At 40.7% G+C, this 25,830-nt stretch overlaps 1 protein-coding gene across 4 annotated transcripts in view; it reads right to left on the bottom strand.

Annotated features, from left to right (window-relative positions):
* The window catches only part of CRIM1 (cysteine rich transmembrane BMP regulator 1), a 215,899-nt gene that overhangs the window by 51,854 nt on the left and 138,215 nt on the right, over positions 1-25,830 (bottom strand). For all 4 annotated transcript variants that reach the window (XM_081596244.1, XM_081596243.1, XM_081596245.1 and 1 more), the window contains one exon: positions 6,860-6,988. In XM_081596244.1, coding sequence (XP_081452370.1) covers positions 6,860-6,988 — 129 coding nt within the window. The remainder of the gene's footprint in view (positions 1-6,859; positions 6,989-25,830) is intronic.

The following is a 25,830-nucleotide window of genomic DNA, read 5'->3' on the forward strand; positions in this document are numbered from 1 at the left end:
TTAAACGTTTCTGCTGCTTAGTTGCTTCAGTCGTGTCTGACTTTTGCGACCCTATGGACTGCAGCCCAGCAGGCTCCTCTGTCCATGGGATGGAACCTGGGTCTCCTGCATTGCAGGCAGATTCTTTACCACTGAGCCACCAGGGAAGCCCCCAAATTTAAACCTTAACTACAATTAAATAGGTGAAATGGGTTCATGTTTTACATAAATATTTTAAGGTAGCATCTTTTGTGAATCTTAGCTGGCAACACTGAGATTTAATATGCTATCTTTTAAAAAGGATAATGTGATTTATGGTATAATTTTCTAGTTTGTCATCATCATAAACCTTTCATTACACATATTTAATATAACCTCATGGGTCTGCATCACACAGTGAAGCAACTGATTACTAATTTGCATCCTTAAAAGCAATATTCTAAATGGCTCACTTAAAATTTTATAATTATGACTTGAAAGGTCATCATTGCTTCCCCATTATTACAGGGATGATGAAGGAGGGAGAAGACTTTCATAGCCACACTTATTTCTCTGACACCAAGATCTAAGTTGTGAATCCATTTTTTTTATTGCAGAAACTTTAAGTCTTGACATCATGTACATTATGTTGGGAAATCCATGAATTAAAAACACTCTGAGAACATCCCTGGGGACTGAATTCCTTGAAACTCTGAGTCTGAGCACCTCTGTGCTTTCATTTTTCTGGTTGTCCTGTAAAGACAAGGAGATTCCCCACAGATCTTAAATCTATTGGGTTGGTCAAAAAATTTGTTCAGGTTTAACCAGAAAGACCTGAACAAACTTTTTGCCCAAACCAGTAGAATGGGCTTTCATCCTTAATAAAAGCTGTTGCATCACTAAGCTTAAAAATTTTGAAAGAAACTAAGTTTGTCTTTACCTCTGCTTTGCAGTAGAAGGGAACTTCAAGCAAAGGCTGCTACGTTTAAACAAAAATACAGGACATTCATGGTCTTCAGACTGTGACTTCTTGAGCAGGTTGCCACTGTGCTGCCCTGACTTGGGACAGCTCATCAGCTTGCTATCTCATTTCCCTCCTCAGAAGAAGGGAGCTCTAGGGCAGGGACCCATTTATAGTCCAGGTGCTATCATGGAGTTCAGCATGGAGTGAACACTCAACAAGTACTTGCTAAGGGAATGAACCCGTCAAAATTCTTGCTATTTACTCCTCCACTCTCATCAAGACTGACATGCTCATGGAAAATAATGGGATGAAAAAACTTAGTATCAAAAAACTTTCACGATACCGGAACTTGAGTCTCCAAATATCATCTGCTAACTCAGAAATAGGGAACATTAAAGATTTCAAAGTATCCCTAGATCCATGTATCAATTATGAACTTTTCTTCAGAGAAGTATAACTTTAAGGCAAACATTTTACAAAAAGAGTAGAATAGATACATTGCTGCTGCTGCTAAGTCGCTTCAGTCGTGTCCGACTCTGTGCGACCCCATAAATGGCAGCCCACCAGGCTCCGCCGTCCCTAGGATTCTCCAGGCAAGAATACTGGAGTGGGTTGCCATTTCCTTCTCCAGTGCATGAAAGGGAAAAGTGAAAGTGAAGTCGCTCAGTCATGTCTGACTCTTAGTGACCCCATGGACTGTAGCCTACAAGGCTCCTCCATCCATGGGATTTTCCAGGCAAGAGTACTGGAGTGGGGTGCCATTGCCTTCTCCGGAATAGATACATTAGAAACATCTTATTCATAGATGGGTAGGGTTTATAGGTTTGTTTCAAAAGCTTCAGTAGAAAGAATGGTAGCTTTATGTTTATAATTTTTCAATGGTATGACTGCACTGTGATAAAAAAGTGCCTTCCAATACAGAGGGGAAAACTCCCATTGAAGAGAAGTGATAAACAATGGCAAAACAGAGCCTGTATGATATGGCTGGTCGACAGCAGCTATGCAGTAAACTTTGTTTATTTGGGAGAAAAAAAAAGATGCTTTTGCTCCCAGGGGCACAACGTGGCCCCAGCTGTGGGGAGCACTGTTTGTACTTTGCTTCAAGTGAACACTGTGGGGACTGCACACAGAACACAGTGTGAGGGTGCCCCTGGAGCTGTGCTGCACTGCCCTCCTGCAGGACTTCACGCTCTGGGGTTCTGGCAGTTCCCACCAATCTGCAAGCAGTTACAGATACCAAAATAAAGTTCCGAAGGCTGTTAAATAAAGAAGTGTAACACTGCAAACAGCGGTCCCAATTTTGCCCGTGATAAGTGTCTGTTCAGAGTAACAATGACATGAAAACAGGAGCCTGCCTCTGTGCATCTGATGCTGCAAGCTTCTTTAGATGCTTGCTTCAGATATATATTTCATGAAAACTATGAAAGCTTTTTCTCTTTCTGCTACCATTAGTTTTCTATGTCTGCATTAGTTTCTAGCTAAAAGCATTATTAATCCCTAGAATTACAGAATGTTAAAAACTGGAAGAGAAGTTACAAATAATCTGATGAAATCCGATTGATTTTAAAATGTAGATAAAATGCTAAAAGATCGACACCATTTAATGCATATGGATGTCATTTACTATATACAGTACCTATAGTAAGCAGAAATGCATAATGACGACACACATTTTGGTTAAAAAGTAATGCTACTAACAGCTTGGAATCAACAAAGTTATTTTTAGTAGCTTATTCAAATGCTTTTGATTTTGACCTCTGTTTCTATGAGCATTCTTACACATTTTCCACCATGTTTCTTTTCTTTATTCTGAATATGTCTTTGAAAAAATGAGTCAGCGACAATTTAAATTGTCTGTATGCCCCTGATGCATTACTTTGCTTGGCAGTGTTATAAGAAATGTTATTTGTTACAGGTTAAAAAAGCAAAGCTACAACATGTTCAAATAAAATCATCCTTTGTCATATACCTTTCATGTTCTTTTAAAAGATTTTTTTTTTTTGATGTGAACCATTTTTTGAAGTCCTTATTAACTTTGTTACAATATTGCTTCTGTTTTATCTTTTTTGGTTTTTTGACCCTGAGGCATTTGAGATCTCAGCTCTCTGACCAGGGATTGAACCTGCAACCCCCCACATTGGAAGGTTCACTGGACCATTAGGAAGTCCCTCCATGTTCTTTTTAAGGACGTGTTTCTACTGGGTTTTGATTTCAATCTTCAGTGATTATCTATGATATGCTTGACTATAATGTAATAGCATTACAACCTAATAGGATATAACCAATATTTTCAACACATTACCAATACTAGTCAGGGATAAGGTCCATTTTTATCTTTTTCGTACTCCTAGTGTGTGGCATATAGTAGGCACTCAATAAATGCTAGATGAATGTAAGGAATGAACCAGCAAACAACAAACCAGCCACAGAGGAGAAATAGTTATTTGGTGCTGGTCTTAATTTTAAGAAAGAAATCTTGACACCAGTGGTCTATACATATAGTCTAATTCCTAAGGGAAAACTTGGGTATAGATGGTTAGGACCAATGCATGTGGAACAGGCTTCGGTGGGATGCAGAAAAATAATGTAAAGGAGAGATTTAGACAAAATCCGTACTTAACATGTAGCTGCAATGGGCAAAAGAACATATTTAGCCATCCTTCAGTACAAGGGACTTTCATTTTCCTAAAACCAGGTGAAAGAGACTGAGAATATTTGAGGGTTAAAATGAAAAGGCAAAAAGAAAGCTGTTTGCATGTGTGCCCTCAGAGGACAGGAAGAACAGGAGGCAGGTTGCTGTCGGAACAAAGGAGGGGAAGCTGGGGGCTTTCCACGTCAGCCAGCTCCAGCTGACTCAGAAAAGCAAGTTATAAAACAGCTATTGTGTAGAGTAAACAATTACCATATGTCAGGTACTAAAGCTAGCTTTGCATTCATTAATTAGTTGTCCTCAAAATAACCCATTAATTTGGTATTATTACCTGCCCTTTACAGATGCAGACATAGAGGCTCTGGGAAATAAAGAAATCTGCCCAATCACCTGGAGACAAGTCAGTCTGATGCCAGAGGCTCGGTGGGGAGCTGGGTCCATACAATCACAAGAATCTGACAACCGAGGATGTGGCAGTTTGGTTTAATTTGACTCATCTCTCAAAAGGTGTCAGGATTGCTAATGGCAGGGGATGAAAGCAGGAAGGCTCTATGGCTTTGTCATGTACTTTCCGTGTACTTTTGCTTGTTAGATACAGACAAAATGACAAATACCAGTTGACACAAAATGCAATGGTTTCCTGTACTTATTTCCTCCTACGTGTTAATGAAATGAAGGCACAAAGCAAGCAGGACGCAGGGCTGTTCCTTTGACAAAGCCAGGCAGAGCAGAATTCTCCTGATAGTCTCAACTTGTGAAAAGCCAGTCAGATGTTTCTGACTGGCTCCACTGACAACTGAGGGAAATTGCTTCCTTGGATTTAACTTACAAAGGGCTCACTGTGAATCAGCTGTGGTCTTATGTAAGTGTGCCCATGTGGCCACAAGTTCACAACACCAAAGCCCAGGTGAAGACTGTGGGTGGGGTGATTAGGCACAATGAAACATAAATTTTCAGACTTCAAAAAATTCAGGGAAAAATATTAGGTATGCTCCCATGATCAAAATGGGTATATAGCTCAAGAGATACAAGACAAGGATTAAAATATAAACCCTTTGTGATACAATCACCAATTATCTTGGGGTCAAAAAACCCAAGCCGACCATTTAAGCCAACAGATACAGCTGCCAAAGCAGCTGCCTAGTGAACTTGGCCTTCCAAAGGGAAGTATAAAAAGGCAGATAGGTATACAACAGAGACCAGCCCTTCTCTGAACAGGAAAAACCGTAGGAAGGCAGACTGTCCCTGACTGGTGGAGGCTTATGGGAAATTTAAAGGTAGGAACAAGCATCATCACAGTAGTCTGATAATCTCCCTTGCAGCACTAACTCCATCTGGCAGACAGCATGACGGTAACAAGTAACTGAGAGAACTGAATTATGCAACTTCTACTGAGTATCTGTCTTCATCAAAAATACACTTACAAAAAATAGCATTGAACAATTAAGGAGAAGAGGAATACAGAGTCCAAGAAAACTGATAAATCAGAAGGTGATCATCTCTCTACATTAATTGATTCCAACTCTCTGTGCCTAGGGTAATTATACCTAGAGGCTCGCAGAGAACCTGCTGATTATAGAAGCACTGTCCATATTTGGACACATCAGAGTGAAAAGAAAGAGATTTCAGAAAACTAAAAGAGGCCAAATGTCGATTCAAAAGGGGCAAAGGACTCCAACACTGCAGAAACTAAGCTTGACATTGACAACTGAAAATTCTGCAGAATGAACGTTTAAACATGGGATTTTCAACATTTAGGAAAGAAACCAATGACTACCAGGAGGCAGTATAGTGCAAGTGAAAGTCACTCAGTCTTGTCCGACTCTTTGTGACCCCATGGACTATATGGTCCATGGAATTCTCCAGGCCAGAATACTGGAATGGGCAGCCGTTCCCTTCTCCAGGGGATCTTCCCAACCCAGGGTTCGAACCCAGGTCTCCCACACTGCAGGGGAATTCTTTACCAGCTGAGCCACAAGGCAGTATAGGTTCGTGAAAAACAACCCATACTCTACCAACTTCGTCATGTTTAAAGTAGGGTTTCCAGCAAAGAAATGTTGCAAATAGAATGTATTTTGATCTTAGATAAAGTACAGACCAAGAGTTTCAAGATTTCCTTGTGGAGATGAAGCTGATATGATGTTAGCTGAGGAACTCCAAAGAAAAAGTGAAGATTGTGTTCCAAGTCATTTCACAGGTAGGTCTTTGGTGCTAACAGGGCCCTGTCCTTGGTTCTGTACAATTTATTTTAGGGCAATGATTTAGATGAGGACATGTAAGTTACGCTCATTTAATATAAACTGAGAGACACAGATAAAAGTATGAGGTCACATCATCAAGATTCAAAAATATCCCAACTAGCTCGTAAACGGTTGAAAATGCTCAGGGTAATTTCTTGTCCAATCCAACCCTGCATTTGTGTCATTAAAAAAAAAAAAATCAAATGTCCAAGTACAGAACAGATGAGAACCACCTAAGAGCAGCTAATGTAAAAAGCACCAACTGGTTCTAGATCCTTATAAATTCAATGTTAGCTGAGAGTGTATAATCCAAAGAGCTAACACTCACTTAGGCCACACAATAGCAGGGCAGTGATCAGACCAAATTCTGGAGTATTCTGTTTGTTTCTAGGCCATACATTTACAGAAAAACCATGGTATCTACATAAAAACCATCAAAAGATGGAAAGACCCAACAGAATTCTAGAAACTGTCACCTGGAGAACGACTAAAAATATTTATTCTGGTAGAAGATTTAGAGGAATTCAAAATCGTTTTAAACATGAAGGGCAAATTTTTTTTCCCCAGGAAGAAATGCAATATACCCTATCTTGTTTCAGAGATCATGGTGGAGACATGATTGGAATCTACATGGAGGAGAGTTGGGGTCAACAAAGGGGAGCGCATTCTAAAGATTATGGTGCCCACGTGTGGAATGTGACACTTCTGTGTGAGTGACCTCCTGGTCACTGGATGACCCAGACAAGGGTGATACTGAGAGCCCCCGGAGTGTTTGGAATCATGTGCCCCAGAGCTCCCAAGGCTGCATCCACGAAGCAGCTGGACAATAAGGAGTATCCTGATGTATAATGAAATGAAGGCAAAAAGCAGAATAAAGGGCAGCTCTTTTTCTGCAACTGACGTGTGTTTACATTAAGTACACTTTTTTCCTCTTTCAGGTTGCTAAGGCAATGACATGAACAGGAATGAAAAGCATATTCAATCACATAATGTGCTTTGACAATATCATATTAGGCTCTGAAAAAACACAGTCTTCCATGTACTCACTGTTTTTGCACTGACAAGTTCGACAACCATTGTGATCGAGTTTGAAACCATAAATGCAGTCCTTCTCTGTCAGGGTACAGTTTGATAACTCCCCACATGCAGGTGGATCAATTGTGATGTAGGTTGGTTCTAATAACAAAGAGAGAGAGAGAAAAAATCAATGAAACATGATTACCTCTTAAATGCTATTCAATCTTTGAAATCCCACACTATGATAAGTTATAGGAAAAAACCTCATCAATAATTTTCATCAGATCCTAAACTTTTATACCTTCATAATGTTGTTAACCCCTGAAAAAGAAATATTTTTATTTAGATTTTTGAAAATCTGACCCTCTAGTTCTTTATGTTTGAGCAATTTATACATCGGGTACCTTCTATAGAAAGCAGGCAAGAAAAGGTTAAAATGACTTTAAACTTTTAACTGTTCTTCTATCTCCTCCTGATGTTTTCTGAGTTTTTTTTTATAATAATCAGGACACAGCTTACAACTGTCAATTACCTCGCTCTCCATCTTGCAATACTTCTGACATCTATTTGAGGTTTTTTTCAAGTTACTAAATCAGAGATGTTTCTGAGACTTTAAAACATCTGGATTTCTTTGATCTGTTATGTGACACTCTCTCAATTATTATAGATGACAGAGCAGATAACATCAGCTATGGGAGCTTATACTCAGGGCCCAGGGCTTATGGGAGTGAGAGTGAGACACACGCATTCCAGAGGAAGAGAGAGCAACCATCCTGGGATGAGATGCACAGAAGAAACCAAGGCCAGAGGTGATCTTGACTTTCCCTGCTGTGTTAATAATGAAGAATTGCTTTGAGTGATAACAGTAATCACACACTTATATATAAAGTGTATTACATATCTACATAATGTCCAGGGTGGTCTTCATAAATGCTTTCGCATTTTAGATCACAGTCCAATGAGATGGGTGTTATCATTATCCCTATTTTAACAGATGAGGAAACCTAGCATCCTGACTTGCCCAAGGTCATGGAGTTAGTAAGTGGTGGATCCCAGATTCAAATCCAGGTGTTCCTGCTGTAGGGTCACACGCTCAGCTTCTGTGCGATACAAAGCACCTTACAAGGGTACCTGTTTTGCAGTGACTGATAGTGGACAGTTTATACAACCTCAGTCCACGGCAAGAGTGCTGTCCAAGGGAACAGGGACAATGACATATTTACGTGGCCTCTTTTCAACCCAAAGATGCTATGAATTTCTTCAGAGTAAGCTAGTTTTCACAACATCTTTGGGAAGCGCTAAATACAGAATGTCTCTAACCTATGTTTTCACAAATGGAAAATATGAGGTGCAGGGAGGGTAAGTGGCTTATCTAAGTTTACATAGCAACCCAGCAGCAGGCTGTGAATAGAACAGAACAGAGGTTCCTGACCTCCTGTCCAACAGTCTATCCATTAGTCCACACTGTCTTCTCAAGTTTCATCTCCGGTTACCATGGAAGAGAGACCAAAAATAAGTGTTTTAGCTGCCACTGCTAAGATCAAGAGTTCTATGTTTTTATCCACCTGCTAAAAGAGGCCAGTGATTCAACTCTTCACAGGTGGTGAGCAACTAGGACTTTATTAAAGAGAAGCTTTCATCAGCATTCTCCCAGCAAACATACATATGAAGACGGTATAGCACATTCTCTATTTTTATTACAGAACAGTTGAGGAACATCTCCCTGAAATTTTTATCTAATTTCTGCTGCTGTAAAATTTCTAATTTTCTTCAATGACTTAAAGTATCTGTTTTGACGAGCAACTATAAATATCAAAAAGTGGTTTAATTTTCAGGTAAGTTTTAAGAATTAGTGGATTAAATACAGTAGTGTTGCTTTCCTCTCTTAAAATTTACTGTAAACATTGTTGACCAGTTGCTTTATCTATCTATCTATGTCACCCCTTGTGGCATATGGTGATCTTAGTTCCATGACTAGGGATTGAACCTGTGCCCCTGCATTAGGAATGCAGATTTCTTAACCACTGGACCACCAGGGAAGTCCCACATCTTCAATTTTTAAACCTACAGGCTTTCCTTTATCACTACTCTTCCTATCCATCCAAGATAACTCTATATCAGCCTTTAGCCATAAGACTGCTGAGGTTTTGTCAAAATTATTCTAACCACAAATATAAGATAGAGCAGGGGACCAGGATCGAATCTGAGTAAACCACATCACAGATAATCCCATAGAAAGAGGAGTTAGGTCTACATTCCAGAGAGTTAAGGATCAAGGGTGGATTCTAAACTCTTTTTCTAGTGCTTCAGTGAATGGCTTATGGGTAAAGAAATGTCTTGGGCACATCCACACAGACCCAAAGCTTGTATTCTTTACTGATATTTAAGTTTATGAGAAACTTCTGCCTTCAGAAAGTGTATGATGGAAAAACATATACCTGGCCAGATGACACTGACACTGAAAATGCAGAATAACCCCAGGGCAGTATGGGATTTTACTTTCAATGAGTTTTAGGGATTTGTTAAGAAAAATGGTGATGTACATGTGTATCATTGGTGACATGCATCTTATTTTTGGTACATGTCCTGACTAATGGATGAGATGAGGATTGTGATCTGTTGCTAGAAAGTAAAAGAAAAAAAAAAAAACAAAACCGCGGCATTGAGGACCAGAACCACAACACTGACTCAAACAGTCCCACACTTTATCCAATGGCTGCATCTGCTAGGTAGTCAGGTCTCAGGTGTATATCAAGCACACATTTCCCTAGTACAGGAAATACATTCAACATGCCTCCCTATAACACTCAGGATAACAACTTCAGCTCAGTTTACCAAATGAAAAAAAAAAAGCATAGAAGGGCTATTTAAGTAGGTGCTGGTTCAACAATGCTGCACTGAAAATATTTTAGGCAAAACAAGTCTTACTGAGTGTCTCCAGGTTTTGACAATGTGGTAGAATGTAAAGAAGCAAAACATGATTTTGTGCCTCTAAAATTAATATTTCCCCATTCATCAGTGATGTACGTTAGAGGGAAGAAACTGTGAAACAGAACTCTCAAATTCTGACTCCCTCAACATTTACTATTAAACACAGAAAAACTCAACAAAACCATTTATTCAACAGAACTTATTTACTATAAAACTATTCAACTGCCCCTCAACAGATTAGGCTGAACACAACACTCACTATGATATGTTAAATATAGACAGGAGATGTCTAAATTACTTTTAAGAAGCATTTTAACACTAGTCATTTCATTGTATTACATTAAACAATTACTGTTTTTGTTTTCAAACACAAAGTGGAACAAATTTTAAAAGTCTTATGAGGGTGGAGGCGCATGTTTTTGGGGTCCTTCCTGCTGCTGCCCTTTGTCACTGGAGTAACTGCTGATTTGTAACACACACACACACACACACACACACACACACACACACACACACACACACACACATATGCCCGCTTCCCTGGTGGCTCAAATGGTAAAGAATTTGCCTGCAATGCAGGAGACTGGGGTTCAATCCCTGGGTCGGGCAGATGCCCTGGAGAAGAGAATGGCTAACCATTCCAGCATTCTTGCCTGGAGAATTCCATGGACAGAGGAGCCTGACAGGCTACAGTCCCTGGGATCACAAAGAGTTGGACATGACTGAGCGACTAACACTTTCAATAGACACATACAGGTAACTAGCTGTCTCCTAACATTTTATCTAAATTCAAACATTATGACCTAGTCCCTTTCAGCATTCTCTCAACAATCTAGTGCTCAGTTTCCCACCACGTGAAGCCATCTCTATTTTAGAATCCCATAAGAGCAATATTGCAACAGAAACATGCAACTATAAATTGTCCAGCAGAACACTGACATTATCATAAATGAATCTGAGTCTACTTTCAGTCCAGTATATTAATATGTAATCTCAGAATTGGTCTTATAACTAACATCAGGGTTAATGTTTTGAGAATGAAGTGCTATGAAGCTACTGAAACCCAGTTTCTTATTCTGCATAATGAACTCTGAAGTGAGACATATTTGATACCATCCTGAACTAGAGTATTTCAAATCAACATGTGAAACATGTATAGTCCTTAGAGAATAACCAAGAGCTGGTTAGACTTTCTGTATCGTTTCGATACAAGGAAGTTCTTGGTAGGGCAAGAGGTAAGTTTGAAGAATCTAGAATCATGTTATCATGGTATGATTGTTCCTAATCCAAGTAAACAAAGGAGCTTGAGGAAACGTCTGTTGGGTTTGTTAGAGCATCTGAAACTTGTGTATTGGGAATTGTTATTTCCTGGGTAGCTCAGTGGGTAAAGAATCTGCCTGCAATGCAGGAGACACTGGTTCGATCCCTGGTCGATATCCTGGAGAAGGGATAGGCTACCTACTCCAGTATTCTTGCCTGGAGAATCCCCATGGACAGAGGAACCTGGTGGGCTGCAGTCCATGGGGTTGCAAAGAGTCAGATACAATTGAGCGACTAAGTACACGACACTCTTTCTTTAGTCTATGCAACTGTGCTCTGAATATGGAAAATATCCGGATGGGGCGTGGCCTGAAGACCAGATGATTCTCATTTAAATCCTATCTTTCTGTGCTCTTAGATGGTCGTTGTTGTTGTTTAGTCACTCAGTCCTGTCTGACTCTGTGACGCCACAGACTGCAGCACGCCAGGCTTCCTTGTCCTTCACCATCTCCTTGAGTTTGCTTAAACTCATGTCCATTGAGTCAATGATGCCATCCAACCATGGGGGTAAAATATTGACATGAAATGCCAGAGAGCATATGCCTTTCTAGAAGGATGATGGTGATGCCGTGTCCTTGGAGGGTATCAGTTGAACAAAGACTAAGACTTTTGGAGACATTAATGCATCTGCCTGTTGTGTGAAGCAAACAAAAGTGTTCCTTTAAATTGGTTGGGCAGAGATGTCTTTAGTGGGCCTCTTTCAGAGGCAAGAAATGCTCTTGGATCTCCTCGTTTAGGAGAATGGGAAAATGCTTGCACAAAGATGGATTTGGCAAGGGGAAATTCAATCAAGTACTGCTTACAGGATCATCCTGAAATTCCATCTCATCTTGAATTGAATCAGCTGAGGAATTAAAGAAATACCTTAAAGTCCTCCAAAGGAAGAAGGCTTGAAACAGCAGGAATTCATTGTCTTTGGCTACAACTATTTCTAAAGGGAACCCTGGAACCGCTTCTTTGTGGAGAAGAACTCTAGAAATATTTTCTGAGCCTAGAAGCAATAAAGAACAAAAATGGGTGTTTGTTATGTCTATATCCATTTGCTGTTTCCTTCCCTGCATCTGAGTGGGAATCTCTACTTTCCTCGACCTGTCCTTTTCCTGAATGGTTTTTAAAGACTTTCCAAGTACCTATACCTAACACTGTCCAGAAGAGCTATTTTTTACAAGAACCCTTGGGACTGTGTCAGGAGTGCAGATGTTCAGCTACCAATTCTTATCCCAAGTCTCAGAAAACAAAATTCTGGAAAAAAATTATAGCATGCAATAACATAAGCAAACACATATCGGTTCTTCATTTTATAGATTATTAAAATTTCCTTCATATCCTAGAAGTCCAACAAACCTCTTATCAGTAAAAACATTTCCAGGAAAATAATCACATTTTTCAAGACTTAGCCACAGACACTGAGTTTCTGAAGAACACCACCAATATTCTGTACTGAAGTTCGGGTATTTCCTAGAAGCAATTTAATCTACTCAATAAGGATATTAAGGCATTGTGATTGCAATGAATTTGGTTAAGGGTATAAAGTTGAAATAAAATCATTATTTTTAACCCCAAGGCCACAGCACTAGACCATGAAATAACATACATTTCATTATTCAGGAGGTATAAGTGTGTTAAGCAAATCTAAGCTCTAAACTTTCTTGCTTATTTTAAGGAAAAATTTCCAAAAAGAGGAAAGGGAATTAAGTTGAAACTCCAATACAACCTTTTAAGGTCTTGATTTAAAGTTTTAATATCAGTCTTATCATCATCATATTGGATAGTTCAACATGTTTGGAATGACAACAGAACAAAAGGGAATATATTTTGACTACCAGTTAATTAAAAATGTGCATTAATAATGTGAATTTGCTTCTGGAACAATGTATATAATCACTGGTCTTTAAATTTCACATAGATATAGTTTAAGTGAAAATGTTCATAGATTCTTTTTAACTTGGTGTCTAAACTGTGTTACTCCACTGAGTGCCTGGTTTTGAATAAACACAAGGTTCTTCTCATTACCTTGATTACTACGAGCTGTTTATCGTGCAAATAACACTAATTATCTCCATTGAGAAATGTGGGAAGCACTCTTTCTGATTAGCAACCCTGGGAAGGCTGACAGCCCATTAGTAGCTCTTGAGGATGGGCGGGTGATCCTGGAAAAATACACTCCTGTAAGGCATACAGAGCCAGCGTGCTTAGGACTGTCTGCAGCACTGCCTCTATCAGGAGGATAAAAGTTAGCTCAGGTTCCAGATCCCAACTGTATCCAGGTGTGCTGATCCCTCCCTGAGGTGTGCCCCGGGCGAGCAGCAGGTCTGGAAGGCCTGGCATGGGTAGCAGCTGCCTACCAGCATCCTAGATTCCTACAAATTCATACAAGTGCACACACGCATGCAAAGACAGACACATACCAACAAAAGTCTTCCTGGGAAAGATCTCACTATAGGTAAAGTAGTTCTCTATGGCAGATATGTTCCTATATTTCTTTCATGAGTTAAAAAACTTTCATATAGAAGTGATAAGATAAACAAAGCTAATTCTTATCTGTCTCATTACTTCTCCTTTGAGGATTTACTAATGATTTGCCTATCTTATGGAGCACTTCCATATAAATACACAAGCCTGCTTATTTGATTGTGGGAGACAAAGATGACTAATGATGTTGTCTTTTCAAACCTAATTCAGGCATTTTCTTCCTTAAGATTTTTTGCCGGGGTGTGGTGGGGGGTGGGGGGTGGGGGTGGCTGGACTTGGTTAAGCCTGTGAACATCTAATAAATGGGAAAATTCCAAAGCTTCACTTGGTTTATATGGCCATATATATCATTCCTCCTTATAGTCCACCAATTACTGGTAGCCTGTCTGGGATCATAAAACTGGAGATAAAGCTGGCCGAGTCAGAACCGAAGGAACTGTTTACAACAGCTAATCTGTTTTATTGTGTCGTCATATGTCATTCTGTTACCACAGTTGCTTTTCAGATGTGACCATAACTAGTCAGAAAACCATTCAAATAAATCAGCAAATTGTTAACATAATTGCAGCCTGGGAAGAGGTATAATAAAGATGAAGTATTTCCAAATGAAGTTAGAGGGGGAAACTCTATTAGACGATGAAAGAAAAAAAACCTGAGGATACAAAAATTCCCTAATCTGGAAATGGGAATTTCCATGGGGTATGAGTGTGTATTTAAGAAAGTCTCATTAAGTCATGGAAAAAAATCTCCTACAGTTGGAGTTTTCAAATTCTTTCAGCCACCACACATTTAGTTATCCTTTTTTCCTTTGTATATATTTCTCATAACAACACCTACATCCTTGTAATTTCTACAGTACTTATCTCAGAGCAGTTTCTTTATTTTAAAAATGAATGGTGTGAAAATGTTCCCAAGACTTATATTATTTTATGGGCAGATAGGGAAGCATTATATTTACTTTAGGCCTATTTATTAACTTTGTATTCTTCTTCCAAGGAATCTTGGCTGTCAGTCATGTTTTTCTTCCTTTACCAATCTTACATTTAATAGGAAAAGACAGTACTATGATTACGTGATTATTAAAAGACCACAAAAAGAAAAAAGTAAAAAAAAACCTCTAATTGAGAATGGGATATCTTTTTCTAGGAATTCAGCCTGAGAGAGCTCACAAAATGATTAGATTCCAAGAATAATCATTTATACTTATCTTATATTTTATCCTTATATATATTTTTACTGTTCATTTTCATGGAGACTATATCTTGGTAAATGTTAACTGGAAAAATGTGCCATATTTGTAAGTACATGTGTATATGTGTGTCTGTACATTTTAATAGCTATGTTGAGCTGGCAGGGGGTGTCAGATGGGTCAGAATTCTGGTATCTCACCCCAATCCTCTGGGAAATAGCTGAGGTCTAGTGGGGGGGAAGGATCTTGCCATTAGGGGCAATGGTTTATTCAGTGTCTACAACTTCAGCATTTAACATAGTGCTTGGTCCACTGGAGCGCTTAATGAATGAACAAAGATGACAAAAAGACATCTGACAACTGAAAGTCGGGACACATGTTCTGAGAAAGAGCCCTATTCAATATTGTCCTCTAGGGGCCGAATTTCTCATTTCCTAACTTTTGTAGGATTGGGCGGTACGTTCCTTAGGATCCTCATCATGGCAGGATCTCTTGCACACAGTAGATACTCAATAAATGAGCTCCACTGAAGTAGCAAGCTAGATCAGAAGTCTGCTGTCAACCCAACACACTAATAACAATGAAAACTAAATGTACATCCCCAAACCCAAACAGTCCCAAACGAGATACTCAGTAGCCTATGAGTATGTTAAGCATCTTAAGCCTATGAGTATTTAAGTCTATTGAAGTGCTTAAATTATGATCTGTACCTTTGACCTAACAAGGCCCAATAGTACACGGAGCACTGTAGAAGGCCTGCCTTCAAAATGCTGAACATAAAACTTGACACCCCAATTTTCACTCATCTGGGGAATTCACTCTGTGATGACCTCATTCCTTGATGATGCCAAATGAATAAAGTGTTATTAACATAGTCTCAAAAATAGCTGGGCACTCGCTCAACCCCGCGGCTCATTTCATCCTGCATGAAGGACGGACGCACGTGCTGAAGGCTCAGCCAATCTGCCTCCTGATTAAGCACAGTTGGGCAGGAATTAGAGGGAGATAAGGGAAGCGGGCAGGTCAGGATGCACAAGTGTTGAGGATAGTATCTCGGTGCCGGGCACACTCAGTGGAGACTTGCACATCACTGCTCAGGGCCTTCAGCCTGGCAGGTGTGAATGAGGCTGGGCCCATGGCAAGCATGAGGATAAAGACATCTGGGGAGACAACTCAGTGCTCGCAGCGGGTGGGGAAAGCCGCTTCCCCAAGTGGGAGAGGCAGGAACCTACTGGGGGAGCAGGCTTTCCAAGAGGTCAAAGGGCGAGGTCAAAATTCCAGACGGAGGTTCAGGAAAAGAACCCAGATCAAAGGTAGGTCACAAAAGGTCAAAATAACAGCAACTGGGTCTCAGCAATGAGAACAGAGCCAGGAGCAAAAAGGTTTTGAATCTGAGCCAGGACAGTCAAGTACTTTCAGGTCCACTGACTTCTTTTCCTCATCCTCTCCCTCCTTACGATCTGGGTCTCAAGAGAAGCAATGCCAAAGACATGGACTTGGGGTTATAAGGCTCAGAGTGAGTCTCTGTTCATTCATTACTTTACATGTGATGATGAACCTCTCTGGACTTCTGTAAAGTAGGAATTTCCCCTATTTCTACCTCACAAGATCATTATAAGACCCCAATAAGATGGTAAAGAGGGGACTATTCCGTAAACTCAAAGGGTGACAAAAATATTACCTGTTGCTATAATTAATGTTGAAATGACTATCCTGCCGGCTCAGAGTCAGAAATGGTCTCAGATGATGGCTCAGTAGATGAATTACGAGCCCTTTTGTGGGCCTCAAATGTTCAACTGATAAATGGTCTGACAACTGGCTTGGCATTCTGAACACTGTCCATTGTAACTTAAGCATCATTTCTATCTCCACTGATAACATGAAAAGCATCTGGGTCGTGAGTGGGTCCATGACATCCTTTCATATGGTCTGGTAAGCTTTGGAGCGTGTTAGTGACCAACCACTGGCGCCTTTCACATTTGCTGAGCTGCAGTCTGAACATCATTGTTTCGACTTTTGACTGTGTCCATGGTGTCTCGAAGAGAAGAGAAATCTCTTCATAATCAGCTTATCCAGTGTGAACTGAAACAATGCTCCTGTGTGCCTGGCTGACCCCGCACTTCCTCTCTCATGTTGGGGGCCTTGCTGGATCTTCAGGGATGAGGGCAAATTCATCAGAGGACAATGTATACCGTTTTGGTATAGCTTTGCCAGTAGTCCTGCTATTCTCAAGTTGAAACGGTATGGAAGTCCCAACTCTAAAAGATGTCTTTGATCAGCAAATTTTAGTTTCAGTAAGTCAGTGATATGAAACATATCAATATTAAGAGATAATTCAACCAGTACTTTCTTAATAATAGTTGGGGGGGTAGTTGTGTTTCAAATAATAATGTTCTCAGTGTCTGTCACAGCAATGTGGAACACCCCTGTTGAATTCCTATGGCCTAAAATCTCCCTGGAATCTTTTAAAACTTGGTTCCCAAAAAGCATGAGAGTCATAGTTTTGAAAAGGTCTAAGCTTGCTGTCCTCTCTTAACATGCAAGGCCTGAGGTTAGCCCCTGCTGACAGTTTATCATCTCTGAATATTTTTTTAGTTTCACTAATAAAATAGACACCCCTGAATTGCTTTAAATGTAAGCTGATTTTCAGGGCAATAGCTTTCCAATTTGGGGCTTCCTTGGTGGCTCAGATGATGGAGAATCTGCCTGCAATGCAGGAGACCCGGGTTCAATCTCTCGGTTGGGACAATCCCCTAGAGTAGGGGATGGCTACTCACTCCAGTATTCTTGCCTGGAGAATTCCATGGACAGAGGAGCCTGGTGGGCTACAGTCCATGGTGTCACAAAGAGTTGGACATGACTGAGCGACTAACACATATAACTTTCCAATTAAGGTAAAAAAGAATACTATTTCATGTCTTCCTACAGATACCCAAACTATGGGCGGCAGGACCACAGTGCAAGGTGCGGGCATAGGCAATAGTAGGTAGCAAGCACACAAACAAGCATTAAATCTACTCTGCTGGATCCCAAAGCAGACCCAAGGCAGTCTCAAATTATATCACAGATGACAGTGTAATTACTATGTTGTGTCAGACTCTTTTGTGACCCTATGGACTGTAGCCCTCCAGGCTCCTCTGTCCATGGGATTCCCCAGGCAAGAATACTGGAGTGGGTTTCCATTTCCTTCTCCAGGGAATCTTTCCGACCCAGGGATCAAACTCACATCGCCTGCATCGGCAGGCAGGTTCTTTACCACTGAGCCACCAGGGAAGCCCATATCATATATGTATATGTAATTTAAGTGAGAAAATGAAGACCAAGGTAACTTTTAAGGAGAAAAGACGACACTGCAGCCAGGGATGAGGTCCTGAGCACATGCTGTGAGGTCCTGCCTGGCTTGGGAGGTGGCTTACAGACTTAACACTCAGTCTGCTCTAGCAGCCAAGGTGAAAAAATCAAACCCAGAGCACTACATGACTCTCAGGGTTGGTCATGGGTTCTCAGACTGTTGGTCTTAGAAGGTTCTTGGGGATTCTTAGTGTTGGTTCATGATGCTGCAAAGTAAAAGCTGGAGCCTTGAACTGAATCTTATTTTTGACTCTCAGCAAGTATTAAATTCTGTGGTCTCCAGTGGTCTGGACCCCTAAACTGGGCTCTGTTTCAGGCAAGTGTGATAAATCCAGCTAATCTCTTAGATATGAAAATAAAATTCACTTGATTGGTAAATAGGCATCTTGTATATATACATGGCAAGTGAAAATTTGGTCAAACTGCTAATAATTCAAATCAAATTGAAAAATGTATAATGTGCAATGCATCACCATCCTCTCATGTTTCTAATAAATTTCAAAAAAGCACTAATGGCTTCTTATTGCTTATCTCATATCAAACTCGGATCAAACTGATGGTTATGACCCCTCTATCAAGATCGGATGTTGCCAAGTCTCCTGGTAACAGCTATCCCAGTCTGCACGATGATGGAGAGTGAGCATGTCAGGAGTCTCAAATGGAGAGGGTGACAGGTGGGTGTGATCCAGCTCCCTGTCACCTCAGCAACCACCTGTGATGGGAGATCCATCAATGGGCAAGGGATGCTCTTTGACAGACAGCTTCATTCCTTTCGTCTGCCTTGTTATTTTATAGCAATACTGCTGCAGACATTTTATTCTCAACAATCGGACAGACACAGCGTAGAAAATACTTCAATAGGGTCTCTATAAACAGTTCACTGGGTAGCTCACCATCTCTAACCCTCACGTATTAAACGATGGAAATCACTTTGCTCATTTTAAGGTTAAGACTATACCATGAGACAGTTTAAAACGGCACAATATATACAGGGAATTAGTCTAATAATTTATTTGAAAATAAGTCTGAATGGAGCACTTGCAATCCCACAAAAAGTTGAACATAATAGATCACTATTTAAATATATGCCTCTGGCCCCAGAAGTCAAAGAAATACTATGTGGTAAGTGGATTGATTCTTTTTTCCAATAAACACACCAGGAATTGTACTTACAAATAAGTGTTATTGCTAAAAATGCTCACTTTTGGGGGTTATATGTTTGTACTAAAATGCTTCTCATGCTAAAATTCTATCAGAAATTTCTCTTCAGAGTTGCTGCCAGAGATTACTATGTCATAGAAGAAAGAGTGCTTCTATTTTACTGTCACTTTTTGCTTCCTCTGAACAGTTTTACCCAGCTAGATTACCCAGCCTTTCCATCAGACTTAGGTGTGAATGTCTTTGACTATTTTTAAGGGCCTAATAAAACCTCTGAAGTCAGGGGTTTACAAAGCTAAAGATACTGAAAAGGATATGTTGCAAGCTGTAATGTCAGTTTCAACAGAGAAGTACCCAAAATACTCTGAGTGACTATACTCCTGCAGTAGTTGTACAGTTTCCCCATATATCTATCTTGAAAGGAGAAACACTTCACTTGGATATGTAAACCTTGGTTTGTTTAAAAATGTCATTATGTTTAAAAATAATATTACTTTATGGTTGGACCTTGTATGACTGGAAACAAATGAGCTTCATATAAAAAGTGCTGTCAGGTGCTTTAAATACAGATGTGTTGAGACCAATCTATTTCTTAGAACTGAGGCAAACAGGGGAAGAAGATGAAGATGAGGATGTTAACCTAAGACAGTCTAATCAGCCATGGGTAAAGCAGGACATCTCTTGGAAAGTCAGACAATGTGATCACCAGTTAAAATATTAAATTCTGTTAGGCTGAAAGCAGAAAGGAAAGCAATTCTGCTACTTCTGGTCAATGGCTGTACCATGAAGAAAACAGAATCTTTCTTTTTAATGTCCACAAGCCTTTTCTGAAGGGCATCTCTTAATAACCTTCATTAACTTCTGTTTGGCCTAAGAGTTGTCTCTTTTCCAAAAAAAGTTTAACACAGTCGCAGTAGAGATTGTGTTTATTTAAGCTTGTTGGAAAAACATTCCTATCATTTCAAGAATGACTAAATATTTTTCATTCACATAGCTGGCATTCCAGACTATGTTTTCCTGCCTCTGTTGATTAGATGAAAATTAGCAGGCCCAAGTCTGAACTATTAGATTTGATGATTATCTTAGTAGGAAAATTATGAGACTCCTGGCAATAATGCCCTTTTAGGGATGGGAAGTGAACAGCAGAGGAAGCAGAGAGGAACCAGCCCCTTCCAAGACCATTGCTACAGGGACTGCTGAAGGCTGGACAATCAGAGACAGAGGTTTCTAATAGAGTGTTTCACAATCAGCTCTGAACCATAACATTCTAAAGTTACTTGAAATATCTAAAGCTTTTTTAAATTCCCAGAGAAAAATCAAAATACTATGATATTCATTCATGAACAATTTCGGATGCTTAGGTTCAAGGCCACCGAGGTTGACACAAGGTCATCTGCTATGCATCTGTTACCCCGCATATGACCTTATTTGGACAAGCCAAAAAACACACTGTGCTATAGTTAAACCTCCATTTATGGAACTAGTTTCCAGGACACTTAGAGTTAAAGGATGAAAGAACATGCCTAACAGTCTTTCAGATATTATGACTATTTTATTATTCTTGGCCTGCTAATAATAGCCTAGTATATGGCATTGAAGCAATATCACCCATCAACTGAGTTTTGATCCCTGTTATGTACCAGAACATTAATATCATGTGACCTGTGGCATCTTTGACTTCACAGACTCTGGGGTCAGCCAAACTATGTCTGATTCCTTGCCACAGAAGCAGTAGCTTAATCATTTGAGATACTGTTTGGTGAGGAAGTATTACGGGCAGGGTTGGAAACATTTTTTCTTATTTCAAGGAATTCCCACCCAGATATGTGCCTGGTACAGACTTTTCTGGCAGGCCAGTAGAAATCACATTTGAAGGGTGGCTTGATTCAAACTATATCATCAGGATTTATAGGGAAGAATATAGTGCACCCATAAAATTAGGATTGATGATGAGGAAGACAGTCTATCTGACAGTTCAAAGACCTCCAGCTCTTTAGAGGAGTCTAGCATGTGATCTACCCAGTGTGCTGATGCTGAAGTGGCTTACTAAATCCACAAGGTCAAGAAATGCCTAATGTCCTTGCTTCAAAACTGTCCCCAGTAGGACCAGGATTTCCAAAATAAGGGATTCAAGAAAGCCAGGTAAGCAGGAAGAAAGCCATTGCCTGGTTCCATCCTAAGTCCAGAGAATTAGAAAGAATCGACCGGCAGGGAATCAATCCTATTCCTCCACTTCAAGAGTTGGTTAGGTCCAGGTTAGCAAAATTACAAAGCCTGCTTGAAACTTAGTTCAGTTTCAGACAATAACTCTGCAAATAACATTCATTTAAAGTTTTCAATGATAGAAAAATCTTTAAAATACCGAGGTAGGTACAGTAATACGATGGACCCCACACATCCATTACTCAGCCACAGCAATCTATGACTATTTGATTTCCTGAGTGAATCTGGAAACGGATTTTGCTTTTGTTTCAGAGAAACAGAAATAGTAGAAAGGAAAGTACCCATTGTGATTGGAAAGTACCCAACCACAAGCAGGGAATTTATTTACTAGCAACCCAAAGCCTAAGACTGAATGCTACCTAGTAAACTATTACCTATGCTGTTTCTAGTTCTTGAAAAGTGATACTCTTGGCATTGGCTCTGAAATCCCCAGGGTCATGGAAATTGTCAACTCCTCCCAGCAGGAAAACTCTGCACATACTGGGCCTAAGGCACACTCAGGTCACAGTGGCCGCCAGGGCAGGGTCCAGCCACAGCCCAAGATGAGATAGCAGATGAGATCTGACATCAAGGCTCACCAAGGATGATGAAATCCTTATCTCATGCATCAGATGTCACAGCCAGGCTGGCCTCACAGCTGTCCACATAGCTTGCATTTTTCTTGAGTCATCAGGTCATGTCATTACATCATGCAGCCAAATTCCCCTCCCCAACACCTTATCTTACCTTTAATTATAAAACAAACAGTTTTGTTTTTTTGATAGAAAATAGCACTCTGTCCTTAGGGTCTCTCTGACGTTAAGAATCAACCAAGACAGCATTTATACCTCGCATTACTGGGAAATAAGCAAATTATTCTCAATACCTAAAAGTGATATTAAAAAGTCTATCTGAAAACAAGATAGTGGCCCCTATACATTCTCAAAAGCAGGTTGAAAAGCAGTAAGTAAAATGTGACAGTGAGCATTAGCCTTGGAGGGTCTGGACAAGGCCCACTTGAATTCTGTGATTCTGGACTGCAGCAGATGAACTGAGAGAGGATGAACTGTAGTTTACAAACCAGGTTTGGAAGGCTGTCCCTGGGAGGGAATGGAGAACTAAGTGCTCATCATGAGGGTGAGCAGCCAATCTGAGCTAACTGCTCAACCCACCTGCAGACACCTGGACCCACTGTGTGCCAAACATACTTTATACAGCACTCCGGCTTCTGTCCTCAGAGCACACTGTCAAATATAAGCATTTAAACATTATTCTTTCGTCAGCTCACCAGAGATCAGCATCTGACCTCTTTAACAGCATTGGTTAAGGAAACCCTAGATCAGGGTCTGCTGCCGTACTCGTCTTTTCCTCACTCATTTGTTCATCATCCATTAATTACCTACTTTTCAGCACCTACTTTACATGCCAGGTGCCAGTTTCAGGATTCAAAAGCATATGGTAAAATCCTAGTTCATGGGGGACGTAGTCTCTTTCAGGTTACTGGTCAACCCAGAGGATGCAGAGCATTCTGTCTCAGAGGCCGTATTCCTGTGGGGTCCACAGTCAAGGCTCTGGAGATACTGCTCTGCAACTTTCAAGCTGTAGGAACGTGGGCAAGTGACACAACTTTTGAATTTTGGGTTCTGCAATCACAAGTTCGGACGGCAGAACCTGCCACAGAGGGAAGTTGTGAGTATCAAATGGGCTGACGCTCTTAAAGCACTGAGGTCTGGCTCACAGTCAGTGTGCAAGAGGTAGTAGCTACTCTCATTGAGGGCTACAATAAGACAATGAAACTGGTGCTAGATGCTGTTCAGTTCAGTTCAGTTGCTCAGTTGTGTCTGACTCTTTGCGACCCCATGAACTGCAGCACGCCAGGCCTCCCTGTCCGTCACCAGCTCCCGGAGTTTACCCAAACCCATGTCCATCGAGTCGGTGATGCCATCCAACCATCTCATCCTCTGTCGTCCCCTTCTCCTCCTGCCCCCAATCCTTCCCAGCATTAGGGTCTTTTCCAATGAGTCAACTGTTCGCATGAGGTGGCCAAAGTATTGGAGTTTCAGCTTCAACATCAGTCCTTCCAATGAACACCTAGGACTGATCTCCTTTAGGATGGACTGGTTGGATCTCCTTGCAGTCCAAGGGACTCTCAAGAGTCTTCTCCAACACCACAGTTCAAAAGCATCAATTCTTTGGCGCTCAGCTTTCTTCACCATCCAACTCTCACATCCATACATGATCACTGGAAAAACCATAGCCTTGACTAGATGGACCTTTGTTGGCAAAGTAATGTCTCTGCTTTTAAATATGCTATCTAGGTTGGTCATAACCTTCCTTCCAAGGAGTAAGCGTCTTTTAATTTCATGGCTGCAATCAATATCAGCAGTGATTTTCAGTGCAGTTCAGTCGCTCAGTCGTGTCTGACTCTTTGCGACCCCATGAATCGCAGCACGCCAGGCCTCTCTGTCCATCACCAACTCCCGGAGTCTACCCAAACCCATGTTCATCGAGTCGGTGATGCCATCCAACAATCTCATCCTCTGTCGTCCCCTTCTCCTCCCGCCCCCAATCCTACCCAGCATTAGGGTCTTTTCCAATGAGTCAACCCTTCGCATGAGGTGGCCAAAGTATTGGAGCTTCAGCTTCAACATCAGACCTTCCAATGAACACCCAGGATTGATCTCTTTTAGGATGGATTGATTGGATCTCCTTGCAGTTCAAGGGACTCTCAAGAGTCTTCTCCAACACCACAGTTCAAAAGCATCAATTCTGCGGCGCTCAGCTTTCTTCACCGTCCAACTCTCACATCCATACATGACCACTGGAAAAACCACAGCCTTGACTAGACGGACTTTTGTTGGCAAAGTAATGTCTCTGCTTTTAAACATGCTATCTAGGTTGGCCATAACCTTCCTTCCAAGGAGTAAGCGTCTTTTAATTTCATGGCTGCAGTCACCATCAGCAGTGATTCTGGAGCCCAAAAAAGTAAAGTCTGACACTGTTTCCACTGTTTCCCCATCTATTTCCCAAGAAGTGATGGGACCAGATGCCATGATCTTAGTTTTCTGAATGTTGAGCTTTAAGCCAACTTTTTCACTCTCCTCCTTCACTTTCATCGAGAGGCTCTTAAGTTCTTCTTCACTTTCTGCCATAAGGGTGGTGTCATCTGCATATCTGAGGTTATCGATATTTCTCCCAGCAATCTTGATTCCAGCTTGTGCTTCTTCCAGCTCAGCATTTCTCATGATGTACTCTGCATATAAGTTAAATAAGCAGGGTGACAATATACAGCCTTGACGTACTCCTTTTCCTATTTGGAACCAGTCTGTTGTTCCATGTCCATTTCTAACTGTTGCTTCCTGACCTGCATACAGGTTTCTCAAGAGACAGGTCAGATGGTCTAGTATTCCCATCTCTTTCAGAATTTTCCACAGTTTATTGTGATCCACACAGTCAAAGGCTTTGGCATAGTCAATAAAGCAGAAATAGATGTTTTTCTGGAACTCTCTTGCTTTTTCGATGATCCAGCGGATGTTGGCAATTTGATCTCTGGTTGCTCTGCCTTTTCTAAAACCAACTTGAACATCTAGAAGTTCACGGTTCATGTATTGCTGAAGCCTGGCTTGGAGAATTTTGAGCATTACTTTACTAGCGCATGAGATGAGTGCAATTGTGCGGTAGTTCGAGCATTCTTTAGCATTGCCTTTCTTTGGGATTGGAATGAAAACTGACCTTTTCCAGTCCTGTGGCCACTGCTGAGTCCTCCATATTTGCTGGCATATCGAGTGCAGCACTTTCACAGCATCATCTTTCAGGATTTGAAACAGCTCAACTGGAATTCCATCACCTCCACTAGCTTTGTTCGTAGTGATGCTTTCTAAGGCCCACTTGACTTCCCATTCCAGGATATCTGGCTCTAGGTGAGTGATCACACCATCGTGATTATCTGGGTCGTGAAGATCTTTTTTGCACAGTTCTTCTGTGTATTCTTGCCATCTCTTCAAAATATCTTCTGCTTCTGTTAGGTCCCTACCGTTTCTGTCCTTTATTGTGCCCATCTTTGCATGAAATGTTCCCTTGGTATCTCTAATTTTCTTGAAGAGATCTCTACTCTTTCCCAATCTGTTGTTTTCCTCTATTTCTTTGCATTGATTGCTGAGCAAGGCTTTCTTATCTCTCCTTGCTATTCTTTGGAACTCTGTATTCAGATGGGAATATCTTTCCTTTTCTCCTTTGCTTTTTGCTTCTCTTCTTTTCCCAGGAAGATTCAATTTTGCTGCCCTTCTTTTTCATTTTTTGTTTGTTTTTAAGACAATATGGACATATCTCTCACATGGACACTTAAACTGCAAACTTTACATGCTCTTCTGTGTATTTC

Source organism: Giraffa tippelskirchi, chromosome 4 (genome assembly GCF_054371585.1).
Source record: "Giraffa tippelskirchi isolate mGirTip1 chromosome 4, T2T-mGirTip1v1.2.pri, whole genome shotgun sequence".
Classification (NCBI taxonomy): Eukaryota; Metazoa; Chordata; class Mammalia; order Artiodactyla; family Giraffidae; genus Giraffa; species Giraffa tippelskirchi.